Source organism: Macaca thibetana, chromosome 7 (genome assembly GCF_024542745.1).
Source record: "Macaca thibetana thibetana isolate TM-01 chromosome 7, ASM2454274v1, whole genome shotgun sequence".
Taxonomy (NCBI): domain Eukaryota; kingdom Metazoa; phylum Chordata; class Mammalia; order Primates; family Cercopithecidae; genus Macaca; species Macaca thibetana.
Genome location: NC_065584.1, coordinates 113,505,977 through 113,528,259, shown reverse-complemented (window position 1 = coordinate 113,528,259; position 22,283 = coordinate 113,505,977). Strand labels below are relative to the sequence as shown.

The following is a 22,283-nucleotide window of genomic DNA, read 5'->3' as shown; positions in this document are numbered from 1 at the left end:
CCTGCCTAGACGAGGTTCATAGCCAAGGGCTGACCGCGGTTGTTCAGCAACTTCAGGTGTTGCCGGCTGACTTCCCCTACATGTAAGAATTGACCCTTTCCCCCAGGACCTTCCCCTAGAACTCTGTGTTGCTAGGAATCCCCCTGCCACGCCCTCCCCTAACCCCAACACTACTGCCGGCAATCTGCAGGGTTTCTAGTTCAATGAAGCCTGTTTTTTTACTGTTCCCTGTTATAAGCCTGGATATCCTGCAGGGAGCACGTTTCCACCCCGGTAGCAGTGGGTTGATGAAACCCAAATTTGAACTACTGGACACCCCCACACGGGACACATGATTGACAAATGCCCCTTTGGCCAATTTTTCCATGCAGCCGGACCACCTGGTTATTTGTGGTCCTGCAGGCAGATGGCCCTTCTTCCCCATATACCCTTAAGGACATTTCTGCTTCTAATAACAACGTTACTGGCTGGGCACTGACGTCTGTGCTCTAATTAATCTCCTGGAGGCTTATCTCTTCACCTACAAAATGGAGATAATAACGTCTCCTTTGAAAGAGTATTGTGAGAATTGAATGAGACCAGGTATACAACCCATTCCTGATTCAGCCTCACTGACTTGTGAAGTTTTGTTTTGGTTTAATGGAAATCTTACGTTTTACCACCCACTGAAATCACTGCATCCTTATAAAGATGAATGGAGTACTCCCCGTGGAAAACAATTCCATCACCGTGGTTTTTTCTATGACTGAGAGTAGTCTTGGTATTCATGTCTATTCAGAGAATACGGCAAAACTTGGCTTCCACCATCTAGTGTAAAAATTAGAATAAAGACAAACGCTTCTGTTATGCTGAAAGTATATTTATATATATAGATATAGATATTTACTTCTCTGTAGACAGTTTTTACTGATGAGTCATTTGAACATTCAAAGAACAACCGATTACAATGCTACATGAACTATACCAGAATGAGATGGATAGCTTCTCAATTCATTTCACAAAGCCAGCACAAAGCTGATACCAAAACATAACAATTATAACACAAAACAGAGAACCACAGATCTCACTTAAAAATACAGATGCCAAAATACAGAACAGAACAGTAGCCGATTGAAATCAACACCACATGAAAAATGTACAAAGCTTTGGCAGATACAAAACCAAGTTGAAAATCCAAACTTGCACGTGTGGAACTGGAACACAAACACCAGAAACAAAAATGTCCCCCCACCCTGTCAGTGGCCTCTGGCCAGGGAAACACAGGAGCGAGATCTCTGCTACACCTATTAGCGGGGAGGGGGCCTGCTGGTGGGGCCGCGGGCACTGTCACTGTCACTGCTGTCAGGTTCATCCTCATCTGTGTCTTCCCACTCACACTCTGCCAGCGCTTCAAGGTAATGGAATGGCCAGCACCGTGGATCTTTCTTATGGAGCTTGGCCAAAAACCTCAGCACAAGCATCTTGCTCGTTTCCAGGAACGCTCGAGGGCCCCAGAGGAACTCATACTCTGCGGGCTCAGTGTAGGGGATTCGCCTGTACTCTAGGTACTTCTGCCTGACAAACACTTCGGTGATGAGCTTCCTAGTATTTCCAAAGAGACCATTCGTCTCCCGGACATCCAACCCCAACCTGAACAGAAAATTAAAGATCAAATCCTCCCTGACACAATTGCCTTTCATAAAGATGAGGCTCAAGACCACCATCAGGAGGCCGAACTTGGGCCTGTCTAAATAGGATGCCACCAAATCCCCTGTAGGGTAGCCCAGCTTGTTGATGATAATGTAAGCGTGGTTTTGGGTATCAATTTCTTTCAATTGATAACCAAAGGCACACTCCAGCTTATTGTTGGCACGGTTGATGATATCTAAGCACTCATCTTTATACTCTCTGATGATGACTTTCACCATTTCCGAGCGCTGGACAGGCACCTTGGCTTGGTCCTTGACTAAGAGGAACTGCACCAATGCATTTGCTCTCTCATCCAAGGGAGACAAGGACTGCGCCTCCACCTTGGAATTATGCTGGGTGGCACTGGATCCCGGAGAGACACCTGCAACCTCAGACACAACCAAGGGCAGAGGGCTCCTTGGGCTTTCAGAGAGACCCAGAGCCCTGGAGGTGCTCGGGCCCTCCCAGGCACTCAGGGCCCAGGATGTGCTGGGCCCTTCCCAGCCACTCAGGATCCTGGAGGTGCTAGGGCCCTCCCAGCCACTCAGGCCACGGGGGGTGTTGGGGTGCTCCCAGTCACCCAAGACCTGGACAGGGCTTTGGACCTCCCAGTCACTCAGATTCAGATTCTCCCAGGGCCTTGGGCCCTGCCAGTCATGAAAGGCCAGCGTGTGGCCACGGCTGTCCTCTCGGGCTTCCAGATGCTTCTTCTTCCGGGTGGCCTTGCCGGAGCGGCGTGGCATCTCCACGGAGGTCTTGGAGGCCTCTTGAGTGGTGGCAGTTGCCTGGGGGGCAGCTGCTGTAGCCATCAGGAGGGTGGGCACTGCCTGGGATGCCTTTGAGGCATTCATGTTGGGCTGTGGGGCCCACGGAACTGCAGGCAGGGCCTCTGCACAGGCAAAGGGATCCTGCAGAGCATATGGCAGTGACTTTGGGGCCTCTGAGGCAGCAGAGGGGCCTTTAAAGGCATTCAGAGAGGCAGGCTGAAACTGGGAGGTAGCTGGGAAGACACTTGAGGAGGGAGCAAAGGTCTCCGGTGTGGCAGGCAAGTTTTTCCAGGTGCCTGGCAAGTGTGCTCGGGCAGCTGACACTGCCTTGGGAGCACAGAAGGTGGCAGCAAAGATCATGCGGTCTTTCGAAGGGGCCCTGCGCTCCTTTGAGGAGGTCCTGCGCTCTTTAGAGGAGCCCCTGCGGTCTATAGAAGAGGCCCTGGATTCTCCTGATGGAGTCATCAATGATTTAGCGGAGCCCAGGGGAAAATTTGCCGCTGCTAAGGGGGGTCCGGGCTGGGCCTGCAAGACCGCAGGCGGTGTCTGCCAGGAGGGCTGGAGCTGCAGTGTGGGCAGCTCGGCTTGCGGACCCGAGGTCTGGGGCGGCTGGGGGGGTAGCTGGATTTGCACAGCTTTTTGGCAGGGCGGGGCTCCCTGAAAGGGCTGCTCCAGCTGAACCATGGGGGGAGCCTGCCTCTGGGCCTCCTGGGCAGGCAAGGGCTGCCAGAAGTGGGTGGGGGCCTTCTGGGCCTGCCAGGCCAGAGCCTGTGTCTGCTGCACCTCCTGGAACTCCATTGACGTTGGTATCTCGTGTGGCACTGGGGGCTGACCTTTGGGGGCCTGCCAGATGATGGATGGGCAGTGCACAGCCTGCGGGGCAGACAGTGGGGCAGACAGCGGGGCCGGCAGCACAGGCTGGGGCACCTGCGGGCCAGCGAGCGGCGCCGCGGGTACCTGCGTAGCAGGTGGGGCCGTAGGCACCTGCGGCGCCGCCTGCACCTGCGGGGCCGGCAGCCTAGCCTGCGGGGCCTGCCGCAGTGGAGGTGGGGGTGGCAGGGCCTGCCAGAGAGGTGGCTGGGTGGCCAGGACCTGTGGGGCAGGTCGGATGGGCGGCGGCGCCTGGCGGATCAGCGGCGGGGCCTGGCGGATCACAGGTGGGGCCTGGCGGAGCACAGGTGGAGCCTGGCGGATCACAGGTGGGGCCTGGCGGAGCACAGGTGGGGCCTGGCGGAGCACAGGTGGGGCCTGGCGGATGACCGGTGGGGCCTGACGGATCACCGGTGGCGCCTGGCGGATCACCGGTGGAGCCTGGCGGATCACCGGTGGGGCCTGGCGGATCACCGGTGGGGCCTGGCGCACTGGTGGTGGGCCAGGGCGGATGGGTGGTGGGCCAGGGCGGATGGGCGGGGGCCCCTGGCGCACAGGCGGCGGCACCTGCCAGGCAATGGCTGGTGCCTGCCAGGTGACCTGCGTGGTCTGCCAGGTCAAGGGAGTGGCCTGCCAGCCTTGCGGCGTGGCCTGCCATCCTGGCGAGGTCGCCTGCCAGCCTGGGGGTGTGGCCAGCTGCGCTGGGGGTGCCTGCGGGCCCTGGGGAACCTGCGGAGGAGCCCTTATAACTTGAGACTGGATTTGCAGGATCACAGGCTGAGCCTGCGGGGCCCAAGAAGCCATCGGCTGTGCAGGTGGGGCCATCGGCTGTGCAGGTGGGGCCGCTGGCTGTGCCATCGGTGCTCCTGAAGCTGGAGGCTGGGTCATTGGAGCTCTCGCACCTGGAGGATGAATCATCAGGACTCCTGGACCTGGAGGCTTGGCCATCGGTGCTCCTGAAGGCGGAGGCTGGGTCATCACGGCTGCAGGAGGCGGCTGGACCATCGGGGCTCCCGGAGCAGCAGGCTGGACCATCAGGACTCCCGGAGTCAGAGGCTGGGCCATCAGGACTCCCGGAGCTGGAGGCTGGGCCATCGGTGTCCCCGGAGGGGGAGGCTGGGCCATCGGTGTCCCCGGAGGGGGAGGATGAGCCATCGGTGTCCCCGGAGGGGGAGGATGAACCATCGGGGTCCCAGGAGGAGGAGGATGAACCATCGGGGTCCCAGGAGGAGGAGGATGGGCCATCGGGGTCCCAGGAGGAGCAGGATGGGCCATCGGGGTCCCCGGAGGGGGAGGATGGGCCATCGGGGTCCCCGGAGGGGGAGGGTGGGACATTGGGGTCCCCGGAGGAGGAGGATGGGCCATGGGAGCTCCGGGAGCTGAAGGATGCACCATCAGGACTCCCGGGGTCGGAGGCTGGGCCATCGGGGCTCCCGGAGGCGGAGGATGCACCATCAGGACCCCGGGAGTTGGAGGCTTACCCATCGGTCCCCCCAGCGGGGGAGCCGGGACTATCGGGCCCCCCAGGGCAGGAGGCTGGGTCATCGGAACCACCGGGGCGGGCAGCTGGCCCTGTGGGGCCTCCCAGGCAGGCTGAGGTGCCTGCCAAGCGGCCAATGAAGCCTGCAAGTCAATTGGAGGTGGATCCCAAGGGACTGGCGGAGCCCGGGAGGAAGCGGGCGGGGCCCGCATCAGAACCGTAGGGCGGCTATAGACAGGCGGCTTCGGGGCCTCCGCTGGAGGACTCGAGTCACCCAGATTCTTACTTAGCTGCGACATGTCCCTTTGCTGACAGCTGGTGGGTCTTTTCCTCGGACAGCTGCTGGGCCTTTTCCTCCAGAGAGAAGAGAATGCCTACGTGGCTGTTCGGAGGCTCCCTCCCTGCTGAATGCTGAATAGGAAGTGAGTGCTGCTCGCTCCGCAGCTTTCCGCAGTAAGGAGGAGGGGGGAAGGGGGCTCAAGCCCGCCCCTTCCCCGCCCCCGACCACCACAAGTGGATATTGCATAGGGGCGTCTACCGGAGTCCTGGCTGACACAAGATCCCTTCTCACTCTGTCCAGTCCCCAAATGCAGACCAGTCAGACTCCACATGGATGAGTTTTCACAGGGGAGTGACAGGAACCGATCCATGTTTTAGAAAAATCACGGTACTGCAGTGTGGAGTGGGAGCAGACCACTGGAAACATGGAAGGTATCCAAGACCGGGGGGAGATGGTGTGGTCTGGGCTAAGATGTGAGGCGGAGAATGAGAAAAGTGCATTTACATAAGAGAGTTTCAGGAGTTATAGCAGACAGATACCTGTATTATAACTGAATAAAGGAGTCAGAGACATGGAAAAGGCACACAAGTCCCTGTCTGGAGAAAGTGGAAAGTTGCAGGACTGTTCCTCTCTTAGGGTCCCAGGAGAGGCACACGGGAAGAGAGGCTGATGAGTATTGGCAGACACAGGGCATTTGCGGTGCTGTGGGACTGCCAAGGAGAGATGCCCTGTAGGCACTCCTGTATAATGTCTTGGGAGTCCTGCTTGGCTATTCCTCATAAAAATAGAGTTGTGGGAGGGAATGTGGTTGCACTAGATCTTGAAGAACACAGGCATGTTAGAGACACATGGAGAAAAGGGATAGCAGCAAGTAGGGAGAGAGAGGAAAAGAAGTCACGGAACTGAGACATGCCACAAATCAGCGGAAGACAGAGTTTTTCGTATGGGGAAAACTGCCTGTGGAATGGCTCGGATGCAGGAACAGAGTAGGTTTCTCAGTGTTTTTCAGTTGCAGAACAGGAAAGAAATTTTTAAAATGAAAACCAAATAATGCACCTGAAGATAACAAAATGGGTATATAAATAGATCAAAAATGGATACATTTGGACATATAGGAAAAACAGGCAAACAATAACAAAATTTCTGGGGAAACTACTTGTGACAAAAATCAGTTTAAGTATGAGACAAATCAAGTATTAACAGATAAAGCAGGCGACAATAGTATTATTGGACAATGCTATACAACTTTATGGTGAGAGGAAGTGATAATCTCAGTAGTTGAAAAGTTTTCTGGAAATATACAAACTACTAAATATCAGGGATATTTCGTTTAAATAGGCTGTTGGCAGCCTAGGGCAGGAGTCCAGAGTGACAAAATGTGCCACCAGGGGGCAGATGAGGATGATGAAGGGTACACCCCACTCCTCCCCAGGTACCCTTAGCCAGGGGTCCTCAAATTTGGTAATTTATGGATCCAAGGGAAGGTATGTACACACTCCTAATGTTATTATTGCCTTAAATAATAATAGAAGAATTTGGGGGTGAAGTTTCAGTGATTTTCTGGACATTTAAGGGATGCTGTTATTCCCAGGAAACTCTTTGCAAAACAGTCAGATTTTTAAGGGTGTTCGATGATACAGTAGCCCCCCAACTTATCCGTAGGGGATACATTCCAAAACTCTTGAAGCCCGAACCTGGAGACAGCACCAAACCTTATATATACCATCTATCCCTTTCATTCTCCTTCTTCACAATTTCACGGATAGTTTTGTTTCTGCCGTATAGCTGAGCAATCTCAGCATGCGATTTTTTTCTTTCCTTATTAAGTCAAGAACTTTCACCTTTTTCCTTCAAGGAAGCACTTCATAGCTTCTGTTTGGCATACCTAAATTGCCAGGATCACTACTCTTGCATTTTGGGGCCATTATTAAGTGAAACAAGGGTTCCTTGAACACAAACACTGGAAAACCGATGGTGGATTTGATATCTGAAGCAGCTACGAAGTGGTTAATGAGTGGGTGGTGAATACGGTAGCACTCCTGTGCCTGCAGTTTCACATTGTGTGGATTCAGTTACCTGTAATCAACTGCAGTCTGAAAAATTAAATGGAAATTTCCAGAAATAAACAATTTATAAGCTTTAGATTGCATGCCATTCTGAGTAGTATTATGAAATTGTTCTCTTTTGTCCTGCCTGGGGCATGAATTATCTCTTTGTCTAGTGTATCCATGCTGTATACACTGTCTGCCTGTTATTCACTTAGTAGCTGTCTCGGCTGTCAGATGAAAACATCATAGCACATATAGGATTCAGTACTATTTCCAGTTTCAGGCCTCCACAGGGGGTCTCAGAGTATATCCCCCAAGGATAAGGGTACCTGTATCCTGTGTACCCCGAGAGAAGGCCGTCTACCATAGCACACAAAAATCTTCTGCAGAATGGATACTACCATGTTTCATGGTTTTCCTTTCTCCCTTGAGTTAATGGCCCAGATCCACATAGGATTTCTCAGTTTCATGGGGGTTTGGAAACACTGTAGAGGGACCAACTCTAAATACCTAACGCTCACAATCTGCTATTCGCAACTCTTTTACATGGCCGTTACTGGCTGGGAATGGCTTTGGAAAAGTCAGTTTATTTTTTAGCCTAGGGCATTTCTATCCTCACTAAAGCACACATTTTTTCCACTCTAATTCAAATGTATAAACTACGCAGAGATTAAGTTCTCCCACTAACCGTTTCTTTTCCCGAATTATGACAGGTGTGACCTGCAGTCCACCATGCTGTTAGTCATCCCACACAATGAATGGCTTCCATTAGAATCTGGCTGTTCTCACTGATGTTGGAGGTCAGTGAATAGCACGGACACACAGTGTCAACTCCCACCAAGTCCATTCTATGAAAAGAGCTCCGATTTATGTCAACAGGCAACACCGAAGCCAGAAAGAAAAGATTAGGTATTATGCAAAGGAAAAAAAAGATGTGTAGGAGTAGTTAGAAATGGAAGATTAATAACTTCTACACCAGCACCATTGCCACTCCTTGGAAATATTCTTTAACTGGCAGGGAAAAATTAGAGATTATGTATCCATTGATTCTATAGGAGCAAGTAAAGAGGGTAAACCAAATTTATTCTCCCTGGAAGAAACATCTGCTTATTTCAGAAAGTCAGTGCTCTCAGACCCAGGCTGTTCCTGGGGCTCTCCTTAGCTATTTACAAATTACTTGTGTGCAAAATGCACCTGAGGAAACAAGGGACACACGGGTCCTTTGTGAAAACTGACTGCTTTAATAACAGCAAAACATAATATTGCCCTGAGTCTAGTGAGGCATTAAACTGCAAGTCTTAGACAGGTCTTCCCAAATCACTCCTGTGAAATCGTCCAGCTTCCTGAAGCCCTCTTTCCCTTTCTGTGCATATGTTTTTCCTCCTCAACACCTTTGAACCAAGTGTTGTCAAAACTCCCTTTCCTCATTTTTATATGTGACAGCTTGAAAATTAAAGGTGAATAGAAAACAAAAGGGAAAAAGATACAAAACATCCAAGAAATGTTGGTCTTTGTTCCCCAATTAGAAAGGACTTTTAATGGCTTACATCAGTATATAACAGCAGTTTACCAAATGATTTTTAAAAATAGGGAAGGGAGAACAGGATATTGTGATGGGAGTAGGAAAATTGCAGAACTAGGAGCAGATGGGAGCCTGTTTTGCTCACCTCGGTATCCCCAGCTCACACTGAGTGGTCACTAACGAGCTACAAAATGAAATGGTAAGATTAGCACCAGAGCTGCCTTTCAGTCTTCTGTAGCTGTTAGACTTTGTGTAAATATTCATAAGTAACAAAATCAGTTATGATTTTCATAAACTCTAAAATTACTTATTTATGAAATATATTTTATTAAGTATTCACTATATGCCCATCACTGTGCTATATATATAAGGCTACAGAGAAAAATCTGACGCAAGTCCTATCTATATCTATTGTTAGTCACATAGGGACATTAATCTAATCTATCGTTAGTCACATAGGGACATTACACAAATCTATTGTTGGTCACGTAGGGATATTAACATGGTTTTTTAGTACAATAAGGTGTTGTTGTTGCATTGTTTAAACCTCATATTGGTCACAGAGGATGAAAATAATCAAATACGTACTTCTGCTTGGAACATGGGGTGAGGGAAGCTGTGATGCTGATTGTAGCAGTGAAATGAAAGAAAACAAACCTGAAGCTGTGAAAGATTCATGTGATCTGGATGGACAGTCTAAGCAGAAAAATTATTTAAAATGCATAGGAGATATCATAAGTACAAGGTTTGAATAAAAAGAATTAGAAGGATTAAAATAGTGTAACTACTAGTTATCGATGATTTGTTATTTGATAAAATACCATCCTCAGAGTATAATAGACTCTATTCATTGATTTCTCACAAAATCCATAAGTGTTTGGCTTGATTTTACATGTCAAGAATTTGAGGCTCAGAAGATCTAGCAATACATCGCAGAATTCAGATTTAAATCCTAGTCTATTTGTGGTGAAAACTGGCATTCTTTTTTTTTCCTTTTCACCACCCCTCTACCAGGCAGGGTCTTGCTGCCTCACCCAGACTGGAGTGCAGTGGTATGGTCATAGCTGACTGCAGTTTGAAACTCCTTGGCTAAAGCGATTCTCCTGCATCAGCCTCCTGAGTAGCTGAGACTGCAGACACCACACGCAAGTGATTTTTGCTTGTTTGTTTTTCATAGCAATGGGATCTCACTATTTTGCTCAGGCTGGCCTCAAACTCCTGGGGTTAAGTGATCCTCCCACCTTGGCCTCCCAAAGTGCTGGGACTGTAGGCATCAGCCACCGTGCCCAGCCCATCACTCTTACCATTACACCAGTGCTGCCAAAACCTTTTAAAATATGTTAGATATAATTAACATGCAATAAAATGCACAGATCTAAAGTATTGAATTTAACAAGCTTTGCCACTGAGTAATCAACACTCAAAACGATATGAATAATATTTTTATTATCAGAAAATTTCTGAGCACCCTTTTCTAGTCAATTATTCTATCTCCAAAAGCATACACTTCCTTATTTCTCTCACCCTAGATTATTTTGCCTGTTTTTAAATTTCATAAAATGCAGTCAGCATAGGAGGGAGAGAGAGAGAGAGAGACAGACAGACAGACAGAGAGAGGTCAATATTCCTTTGTTCAACATTTTTTAATGTAAATATTGGAAGTTTGCTATTTTTTATGCCGAGAAGTATTCCATTGTATTTATAACTCCATAATTTATCTGTTACCTGTTGGCATGTGAGACATTTAAAATCTGATGCTATTATAAAAAAAGGCTGCCTTACAAATTATTTTACAAGCCTTTTTATAAACATATGCTTCCATTTATCTTGGGTAAATGCCTGGGAGTTGAATGTCTGCGTTGTAGGATAGACGGCTGTTTATAAGAAACTGTAACAGTTCTCTATAGTTGGATTAAACCATTTTACACTCTAACGTAAGAATTATGTTAGGAATTAAGAATGCATAAGAATTCCAGGTACTTGACAACCTTGCAAAATTTTGTAGTGTCAGTCTTTTTTGATTTCTGTTATTCTACTGGATGTGAAATGGTGATTGCAATTTTACACTCCAGTTAGCAAATATGAGCGTTCCAATGGAGCCACATCATTGCCAAAATTGATACAGTCAGTCAGCCATTTTTATTTTAGGCATTTCAGTAAATGAGAAATGGTATGTCATTCATTGTGAGTTTTGTTGGTGTCTTTTCTTTTTAATTAATGGATTATTTTTTAAAGCAGCTGTAGGTTTGCATAAAATATGAGATGAAAGTACAGAGACTTCTCATGTACTCCTTCTCCTCTCCCACCATTTCTGTCCTCCTCCCCCAGCAACCCCCCTATTTTTAATGTCTTGCATTAGAGTGGTATATTTGTTACAGTCAATGAGCCAATATCATTAACCGAACTCCCTAGTTTACATTAGTATTCACTCTTTATGTATACATTTTATGGGTTTTGACAATTGTGTAATAGCAGACGTCTGTGTCCACCATTGCATTATTTTACAAAATAGTTTTACTGCCCTAAAAAACCTGTGCTTTCTCCCACCGAACCCCTGGCACGTTTTGATCTTTTTACCTTCTCCATAGTTGTGCCTTTTCCAGATTATCATAAGTAGTGAAAATTATAAAATGTGTAGCCTTCCAGATTGGCTTCTTTCACTTAACAATACACATTTAATATTCCTAATTTTGTGGCCTGATAACTCATGTTTTTCTTCTTACCTAATAGACCTTATTTTGTAGAGCAGTTTTCAGTTCACAGCAGAATTAAGCCAAAACTACAGCAAATTTCCATACACCCCTTGATTCCCCCAGCACACACACGATCTGCCTCAATATCAAGATCCTCCAGCAAAATTGTATGCTTCTCCCAGCTGATGAACATCAAGTGACATGTCATTATCACCCGAAGTCTGTAGTTCACATTATGTTTCCTCTTGGTATTGTACATTCCGTGTTTTGACAAATTTCTAATGTAATACATCCACCATGATAGGATAACACGGAATAGTTTCCTAGCTCCCAAATCCTCCATGCTCTACTTATTCATCCCCTCCCCTCCCCTACAAATACCTGGCAACTACTGATTTTTGTGCTGTCTCCATAGTTCTACCTTTTCTGGAATGTAACCTAGTTGAACACATACAGTATGTATCCTTTTCAGACTGACTTCTTTCACTTAATAATATGCATTTTAGTTACTTCCAGATATTTTTATAGCTTAATAGCTCATTTTTTTTCAATGATGAATAATATTCCACTGTCTGGATGTACCAAAATTTATTTACCCATTCACCTAATGAAGGACATCCTGGTTGCTGCCAAGATTTGTCCATTATGAACAAACCTGTTATAAACATCCATGTGCAGGTTACCTTTTTTTTTTTTTTTTTTGAGACCAAGTCTCGCTCCATCGCCCAGGCAGGAGTGCAGTGGCACGATCTCTGCTCACTGCAAGCTCCGCCTCCCGGGTTCAGGCCATTCTCCTGCCTCAGCCTCCCAAGTAGCTGGGACTACAGGCGCCCGCCACCACGCCTGGCTATTTTTTTTTTTTTGTCTTTTTTTTAGAGACATGGTTTCACCCTGTTAGCCAGGATGGTCTCGATCTCCTGCACTCGTGATCTGCCTGCCTCAGCCTCCCAAAGTCCTGGGATTACAGGCGTGAACCACCATGCCCAGCCGCAGGTTACTAATTTCTTTTTGTCACTGAATAATCTTTTATTGTATATATGTGCCATAGTCTATTTATCTGTTTACCTCTTGGAGAACATTTTGGTTGCTTAAAAGTTTTAGCAATTATGGACAAAAAAGTATAAAAAATGTACAGATTCCTGTGTAGACAGAAGTTTTCAACCTACTTGGTTGAAAATACTAAGCAGCACAATTGCTTGCTTGTATTTTAAAAATATATTTAGTTTTACAAGAAGCTGACAAAACTGTCTTTGGAAATGACTGTGCCGTCTTGCATTCTCACCGGCAATGAACGAGACTTCCTGTTGCTGCATATTCTTGTCAGCATTTGGTGTTGTCAGCAGTTTGAATTTTAGCCATTCTCATTGGTGCATAGTGAGTGGTGTCTTGTTGCTTTAATTTGCAATTCCATTATGACACATGACATTGAGTGTGTGTCATATATATCTCTCTATATAGCCTATATCATATATATATCATATATCTTATATACCTATGTATCTATACATATCTTCTTTGGTGCAGTGTCTGTTCAGATCTTTACCTCACTTTATAATTGAGTTGTTATTTTATTGCTGATTTTGAAAAGAATTTTTATATATTTTGGGTACTAGTATTTTATCAGATACATATTTTCATTTGTGGTTTTCATATTTATCTTCATAATGGTTGGTTATGAGAACTTTTTAATGTACTTAAAGACCATTTGTATAACTTTTTTGAATATGTTATTCTGTTGCCAACTTTTTAATTGGTTGTCTTTTTGTTATTGATTTTAACAGAAATCACAGTATTCAGATTCTTTATTTCCTTAATGGATAGTTTGGATAAATTCTGCTTTTAAGGCTTTTTTCCCAATTTCATCAAAGTTTTCAAGTTTATTAACTAAAATGTGTCAATCTCCCTTTATTAATGATTAAAAATCATTAAATCACAAAGTGAACAATTTCCCTTTATTGAAGGGAGGATAGCACAATCTCCCTTTAATAGCTGTAAAATATGTGATATTGCCCCTTGTTCATTCCTGATATGAGTGATTATTTCTTCCATCTTCGTGTTTTCTTAACTTTTTTTTTACTAGTATTACTAGGAGTTACCATGTTTTTTACTCTTTCCAGAGAATCAGCTGTTGACTTGCTTAATTTTCTCTGTTTGTTTTCTATTTCAGTTATTTCAGTTCTTTTTTTCTATTCTGTACATTTTTTGTTGTTGTTGTTGTTGTTGAGACAGTCTCACTCTGTCGCCCAGGCTGGAGTGCAGTGGCCCGATCTCGGCTCACCGCAAGCTCCGCCTCCCGAGTTCACGCCATTCTCCTGCCTCAGCCTCCTGAGTAGCTGGAGTAGCTGGGACTACAGGCACCTGCCACCACACCCGGCTAATTTTTTGTATTTTTAGTAAGACGGGATTTCACTGTGTCAGCCAGGATGGTCTCGATCTCCTGACCTCATGATCTGCCCGCCTCGGCCTCCCAAAGTGTTGGGAATACAGATGTGAGCCACCTTGCGCCTGGCCTATTCTGTACATTTTTCTACTTTCTTTTTATTTTATTCCTGTTTTTCGCATTCTTAATGTATAAGCTTATGTCATTGATTTTAAGTATATTCTCTTCTGTGGTACAGATATTTAAAGCTATAAAGTTATCTTTCAGCCCTATCATAGCAGCATCTCACACATTTTGGGTTTTTTTTTTATAATTTATTTCTTTTTGTTCTTTCTTTCTTTCTATTTATTTATTTATTTATTTATTTTTTTTTTTTTTTTTTGAGATGGAGTCTCGCTCTGTCGCCCAGGCTGGAGTGCAGTGGCACGATCTCGGCTCACTGCAAGCTCCACCTCCCGGGTTCATGCCATTCTCCTGCCTCAGCCTCCCGAGTAGCTGGGACTACAGGCGCCCGCCACCTCGCCCGGCTAGTTTTTTGTATTTTTTAGTAGAGACGGGGTTTCACCATGTTAACCAGGATGGTCTCGATCTCTTGACCTCGTGATCCGTCCGTCTCGGCCTCCCAAAGTGCTGGGATTACAGGCTTGAGCCACCGCGCCCGGCCTCTTTCTTTTTTTGAAACGGAGTCTCACTCTGTTGCCAGGTTGGAGTGCAGTGGCGCAATCTCAGCTCACTGCAACCTCTGCCTCCCAGGTTCAAGTGATTCTCCTGCCTCAGCCTCCTGAGTAGCTGGGACTATAGGCACCCACTGCCACCCTCAGCTAATTTTTGTATTTTTAGTAGAGACGGGGTTTCACTGTGTTGGCCAGATGGTCTCGATCTCTTGACCTCATGATCCATCCACCTCCGCCTCCCAAAGTGCTGGGATTACAGGCATGAGCCACCATGCCTGGCCAGTTATTTCAAAATATAATTTGTATTGTGATTTCTTCTTTGACCCATGGGCTGTTTTTAATTTTGTGGTTTAATTTCCAAACATTAGGATATTTTACACAAATTTTACTAATATTAATTATGAATATAATACTATTGTGATAAAAGAGTATGCCCGATTTGGCTTGAGTCATTTTTACATTACAACTTGGTTTAATGACCAGCATTGAGTCTATTTAAAATATTCTGTGAGCGCTTGAAAACAAATGCATTCTGCTGTTGTGAGCTAGAACGATGAATGTCGTTCAGGTCTAGCTAGTTGAACATACTGTTCATATCTTCAGTATGTTCACTGATTTTTTAAATCTGATCACTCAAAGAAGTATGTTAACATTTCCAAATATGGTTGTAGACTTGTCTATTTTCCCCCCTTAGTTTGGCAATTTAACTTAATATAGTGTTATATCTTTTATTAGGTCATACACATTACATATGTGATTATGTCTTTTTAGTGAATTAGTTCTTCATTCTCACAAAATATCTCCCTTAGTTCTGTTCATACTCCTTGTTTTGAAGTCTACTGTGTCTAATACTAGCAGAGCCACCCCAGCTTTCTTAAGCTTTGTAGTTATGTCCTCTGTTTATTTGCATCCTTTTAACTATCAACCTGCCCAAGTCTATATATATATATATGAAAGAAAGGGAGAGAAAGAAATGGTAAGGAATCGGCTCATGTGATTATGGAGGCTGGCAAGTCCCAAAATCTACAGCACGAGAGTCAGCAAGCTGGAGACTGAGGACAGCCACTGGTTTAGTTCCAGTATGTGCCCAAGAGCTAAGAACTTGGAAAGCTGAGGGTGTAGTTTAAGTCCAAAGGTTGGCAGGCTCACAACCAGAAAAAAATCAATGTGTCAGTTCAAATCCAAAGACAGGAAGAAACCTGATGTCTCAGTTAAAAGGACATTAGGCAGAAAGAATTCTCTCTTACTTGAGGAAGAATCAGCCTTCTTGTTGTATTCAAGCCTTCAACAGGTTAGATGAGGCCCGCCTACATCAATGAGGGTAATCTGTGTTATTCAGTCTACCAATTCGAATGTTAATTACATCTGAAATATCATCACAGAAACACACAAAATCATATTTGACCAAATATCTGGACACTACATGGCCCAGTCAAATTCACACATAAATTTAATCATCACACTGAGGTTATCATTTTTAAATCTATTTTAGTAATGTCTTCCATTTTTCATGGAACATTTAATGTAATTACTGACAGGGTAGAGTATAAGTTGACTGTGTTGGTACTTCTTTTATCTGTATGCTATCATTTGTTTCACATTTATGGCTAATTAAATATTTTAGTATTCCATTTTATCTTCTGCATTGGCTTTTGGTTTATATCTTCTTTATTTTTTCAATGGTTACTCTACACGTTATATAATATGCATCTTTAATTTAGTACTGTCTACCTCAAAAATACTATCTACTTCATTAATAAGAGCTTTACAATGTATAATTCCAGTTAAACTTCTCACAACTGTTGTGTTCTCATTGTCATTTATTTTACATCTATATTTACTTTAAAACCCCACAATATGTAGCTATTCCTTTTACTTTAAATAGCCAGTTATCTTTTTTAAAAATTATATATATATACATATGAAGATATCTATGTATCTATGTGTCCATCTATGTATCTATCATCTGTCTATCTATATGAAGTTCTTGCTTTAAACAATATTTAACTGATATTTACACGCACAGGGAAAGTGCAACTTACTTTGCACAATTCTATGGTAGCTGAGATATTCTGAAAAGCAAAATACTGTTTTAATATGCATGAGTTGCAGTCAACACACTATTGTGCAAAATGAGGACTACCTGCATTATATGTATGTGTGTGTGTATGTGTGTGTGTTTAATTTTAATTACATAAATATTTGTATGTGATATATTATATGTAAAGCATATTATATCAAATATATTAAACTAATATAAACATAATTGTGTGTACATTGCATATACTTTTTCATTCAATGAAATTTATTGAGCACTTACTATATAACAAGTAGTCCTCTAGGTTCTGGAAATACATCACTGAAGCATACAGGCAAAAATCTCAGCCCTTCTAAAGCTCATATTCTAGTATGGGGAGAGAGACAATAAATATAGTAAGCACATTGTAGTACAAGCTATAAGTTAATAAAAGCTATGGAGACAAAGAAACAGGAAGTCATCGCAGAGAATATGACATTTTGCAAAGTCTTGAAGGAGAGGCAGGCTAGATGCAACATTAAGATTCATGAAGGGATATAGTTTAGCATATGGCAAAAAGTGGGTTGCCATATGGGAAAATCTGATTAAAGGCATTGGTGACTAGGAATCCATTACAGCTATCTCCAGGAGAAGCCTAGAGAACTGGAGATTCGCTGGGCAATGACTAGCACCTGGCTGCTTGATGAAAAGGGAACTCAAGTGGCAACATCCAAAGCAGAAATGAAGTAAGCAAAGTAGCCATCTTCATTAAGGCAATGGATTAAGAAATGACATATTGGGTCCCAGCACTCTGTTCACCTGGATGGTCTTGCACGGCGGATGCAGGGCAGTTGAGGATTATCTCTATATCCTACTCGCTAGTTTGGAGGAAGTGTCCCAGTATCCTATGGAGAAGTTTTGAATAATAGACAATTAGAAAGAAAGGCTTGTGAAGTTTCTGTACTCATACCTGGGTACTCAGTGGTTTTTTGGCAGTTTCTCGTTCATTCTTTAATTTCAGATGGGTGTAATGAAGAGAAGATTCAGCTCTTTTTCATATTGTGCTTTTAAGAAGAGAATTAGACTAAGCACATAACTTGTCTTCATACACGTATAATGCATATTAAATAATTGTAAATGCCTATGAGTGGCACGTTTTATTACAGACACACACACACACACACACACAGAAACACACATACATGCATTATGTACTTTCTGGTTCCCTTCATACCTTCTGCATATCCAGGCTTCCATCTGCTATCAGTTTCTTTTTTTCTTTTTTGAGAGGAAGTCTGGCTCTTTCACCCAGGCTGGAGTGCAGTGGCGCGATCTCGGCTCACTGCAAGCTCTGCCTCCCAGGTTCACACCATTCTCCTGACTCAGCCTCCCGAGTAGCTGGGGCCACAGGCTCCCACCACCACGCCCGGCTAATTTTTTGTATTTTTAGTAGAGACAGGGTTTCACCATGTTAGATAGGATGGTCTCGATCTCCTGACCTCGTCATCCGCCCACCTCGGCCTCCCAAAGTGCTGGGATTACAGGTGTGAGCCACCACGCCTGGCCTATCAGTTTCTTTCAGCCTGAAAAACATTCCTTAGCATTTCTCATAGTGTAGACCAGCATGAAACAAATCCCCTCAGTCTTTGTCTGATGATGACTTTATTTCACTTTCATTTTGTAAATAAATTTTGTTGGATATAGAATTATAAACAGACAATTTTATTTTTCCTTAAACCAGACACATAGACCAATGGAACAGCATTAATAACACACAAATTAACCCACTCATTTAGAGCCAACTGATATTCAAGAAAGGTACCAAAATATACAATGAGGAATGGGCAGTCTCTTCAATAAAGGTTGTTGGAAGAACTGGATATCCTTGTGCAAAAAAATGAAATTAGACCCTTATCATTCACCAAATACAAAAATTGACTCAATATGGATGAAATATTTAAATGTAAGACTTGAAAATATAAAACTACTAGAAGAAATCATAGCAGAAAAGCTCTATGACATTGATTTGGGCACTGATTTTTTGGATAAGCCTCAAAAGCACAAGCAACAAAAGCAAAAATAGATAAATGGGATTATATCAAACTAACAAGCTTCTGCACAGCAAAGGAAAGAATCCACAAAGTGAAGAGACAACCTACAGAATAGGATAAAATATCTGCAAATTATATATCTGACAGGAGGTTAATATCCAGAACTTATAAGAACCTCAAAGAGGCTGGTGTAGTGGCTCATGCTTGTAATCCCAGCATTTTGGGAGGCCAAGGTGGGCAGATCACTTGAGGCCAGGAGTTCAAGACCAGCCTGGCCAACATGGTGAAACCCCTTCTCTACTAAAAAATACAAAAATTATCCGGGCATGGTGGCACATAGCTATAATCCCAGCTACTTGTGAGGCTGAGGCAGCAGAATCACTTGAACCCGGGAGGCGGAGGTTGCAGTGAATTGAGATTATAGCACTGCACTCCAGCCTGGGCAACAGAGCAAGACTCCTTCTTAAAAAAAAACAAACAAACAAACCTCAAATAATTGAATAGCAAAAATCCCAATAATCAGGTTTAAAAACGGGCAAAATACAAACATAGACATTTCTCAAAAGAAGATATACGAATGGCCAAGAAGCATATGAAAAAGTACTTGACATCACTAACCATCAGGGAAATGCAAATCAAAATTACAATGAAATATCTCACTGCAGTTTGAATGGCTATTATCAAAAAGACCATCCACCCCTGCAAAAACAAACAAACAAAAAACCAACAAATGTTGGCAAGGATGTGGAGCAAAGTAAATCATTATACGTTGATAGTGGGAATGTAAATTATTGTAGCTATAATGAAAATAGTATGAAGGTTTCTTAAAAAATTAAAAAATTGAACTGTCATATCATCTAGTAATCCCACTACTGAGCCTATGTTTAAAAATATAATCAAGATGTCAAGGTAACAGCTGCACTCCCATGTTTACTGCAGTGTATTCACAATAGCCAAGATATAGAATCAACCTAAGTGTGCATCAATGGATAAATGGAAAAATAAACTGTGTTTATATACACAACTGAATACTATTCATCCATAAAAAGAAGGAAGCCCTGTGATTTGCAACAAGACGGATGAATCTGGAGGAGACTGCGTTAAATGGGATAAGGCAGACACAGAAAGACAAATACTGTATGTTTTCACTCGTGGAATTTTAAAAAGTTGATCACATAGAAGTAGAGAGTAGAATGGTGATTATCAGAGGCTAGAGTGGCTAGAAGAAAGGGAGGGTTAGGGATATGTTGGTCAAAGGGTACGTATTTACAGTTAGATATGAGGAATAATTTCAAGAGATCTATTGTACAAAATAGTGTATATGATGATGATATATTGTCATATACACTATTGATATATTGTATATGACATGATATAGTGTATATTGTCATATACACTATTGATATATTGTTTTCTTGAAAAATGTTTAAGGGAGTGGATATTAACTGTTCTCACAAAAATGATAACTACATGAGATAATGCACTTCTTTATTAGCTAGATTTAACTATTCCACAGTGTTATCTATGCATGTAGACATACACTGCAGAACAAAGCAGTATGCTGTGTAGGATAAATATATACAATTTTATCTGTCAATTTAAAAAGTAGAATAAATGTTAAAATGAACGAGATATTTTGTCATTGTCTCATCGCAATAAGACATCATTATTCTTTGTTTCACTGTATTGTAATGTTCTCTCCCACCCAGCTACTTTTAAGATTTTATCTTTGGTTTTCAGCAGTTGGACAATAATAAACAAAGGTGTAAATTTCTATGTATTTATCCTGACTGGGATTCACTGAGCATATTAGGTAGGTAGGATAATACATGTCATCATTTTTACAAAATGCATGGCCATTATCACTGCAAAGAACTCTTCTTGTTTATTTTCTCTCCTATTGTCCTGTACCTCCGATTACAAATGTGTTATGAATATATTTTTAAATTGCCTCATGGCTCTTCAATGCCTTCACTCTTTCTCTCTCTCTTCCTTTGTGCTTCAATTTGGATGCTTTTCACTCTGCCTTCACGCTCCCTGATTACCTCTCTTGCTGCTGTATTCAGTCTGCTGTGAAGCGTATTGAATGAATTCGTCATTTTGATGTTGTATTTTTCTTTAATAACATTCCTGTTTGTCCTTTTTGTAGTTATCTTTTTGCTGTAATCCTCATTTGCTCATGTATGTTGTCTACCTTTTGCACTAGATGCTTAAACATATTATCATAGTTCTTTTAAAGTTTTTCCTTGCCGATTCACACATTTAGATTACCTCTAAGACTTCTTTTACTGGTTGTTTCCTTGCTTGTTCATGCATCACATTTTTCTACCTCTTCCTATGTTTCTTAATATTTTTTTTATCGGGAGATAATGTGTATGAACAAATAGAAACTGAAGAAAGTGATATTTACTCCCAGAAAAAGTGCACTCTTTCTTCTATCAGACCAATAATACGTGGGACTGAAACAATCTAATACACGGTTGAGTTAGATATGACCTTTTTTTGCAACTAAGATTCAGCTCCACACCGATAATTTCACATATTTTGAGGGTGAGAGGAAGACATTCCTTTAAGCAGAGCTTCAAAGTTAAGACCAGTGAGACTTCAGATATTTCTGTATGCATTAGCCACAGCTGCTTGTTTTATGTTCTATGAATACAGGGAATCTCTCTGTCTCTGTCTTTTGCTGTCCTCTCCTCTCTCCTGCTTGTATTTTTTTTTCTTTAAACCCACTTGCCAGTTTTGTTGTTGTTGTTGTTGTTGTTCAATGGGGAGTTTTCTTTACTCTCCAACGCTATTTCTGGCTTTTCCTGTAGCCGTAGGATATTCCTCTTCTTCTTAATTCTCTGCTTCTAGTCTTTGTCAGGCCATTGAACTCAAGGAAGATTTTGTGCACCTTGGGAGGATTGCTTCAGTTCTCTTTTTCTGCACATAATCCCTGTGGGCTGCCACCTTGCACTCAGGTAGCATCTGTGCACCCTAGAGGGTCTTTCTCAGCGTCCTGTATCATGGCAGCCTTCTCCTAGCCACTACCTTGCGTTGAGGAAACAGTCCATGACTCTTCACCTCCCCAGCCCTGCTCTCAGCCATTGGTGTGCTCCTCTTATGCAGTTAATGAAAGCCCTGAAGGAGTGATTTGGCAGGTGGATTTTGACTTCCTTCAGACTCCTTGTAATTCTAAACTGTCACGCTAAATAACACGCAGTCAATACGAATTAGTTAACAGTTTGGCCGTTTTCTCAATGCAGCCATCCATGGGGAGCAGATTCCTATTTCTGCATTATGCCCAGAGGGGATTAAAGTAGCAATGAGGCTCTTTGCTTCAAGAAAGCGCTTGTTGTTTCTGGAGTTTAATTCATTTATGTTTCTCTGTGTCTTCAGCTGTTTGATAATTTTATACTTTATCCATATTTCTCTTATGATTAGTGTGGAACTTTTAGCTTCCAGCCCAGAAGTCCTTTCCAAACCTTTTAGCCAAAGAATCCCCAAAAGGCGTAGAGGATTCATCATGGTGAAATCGAACTGGAGATACCACTGTAATGACCCCGCTTACCCCTGAAATTTCCTTGACAGCTGATGATTTGTATTAAAAGTTTACCCAAAATGGACACTCTACTTCAAAATATGACAGGGTCAAAGAAAAAAGGTTTCAGTGCCCTAACCTAAGAGTCATTAGGGCTCCATCTTCATTTTAGTGTAAAAAACACTTTTATTAACTCTACCACACTCTACTATCAGTCTGAGAACTACATATCTGTCCCCCAAGTTGTGAAACGCTTAGGGCAGCACAGAATGGGAAATGCGTGACAAAGAGCACTGTTGTTACAGCCAAC

General features: G+C 43.2%; 1 protein-coding gene across 1 annotated transcript; it reads right to left on the bottom strand.

Annotated features, from left to right (window-relative positions):
• Positions 1–841: 841 nt before the first annotated feature.
• MAGEL2 (MAGE family member L2) lies at positions 842–5,225 on the bottom strand. Its single transcript, XM_050795832.1, has one exon. The coding sequence runs from the start codon at positions 5,082–5,084 to the stop codon at positions 1,287–1,289; it is 3,798 nt and encodes a 1,265-aa protein (XP_050651789.1). The 5' UTR covers positions 5,085–5,225; the 3' UTR covers positions 842–1,286.
• Between the last annotated feature and the right edge of the window lie 17,058 nt (positions 5,226–22,283).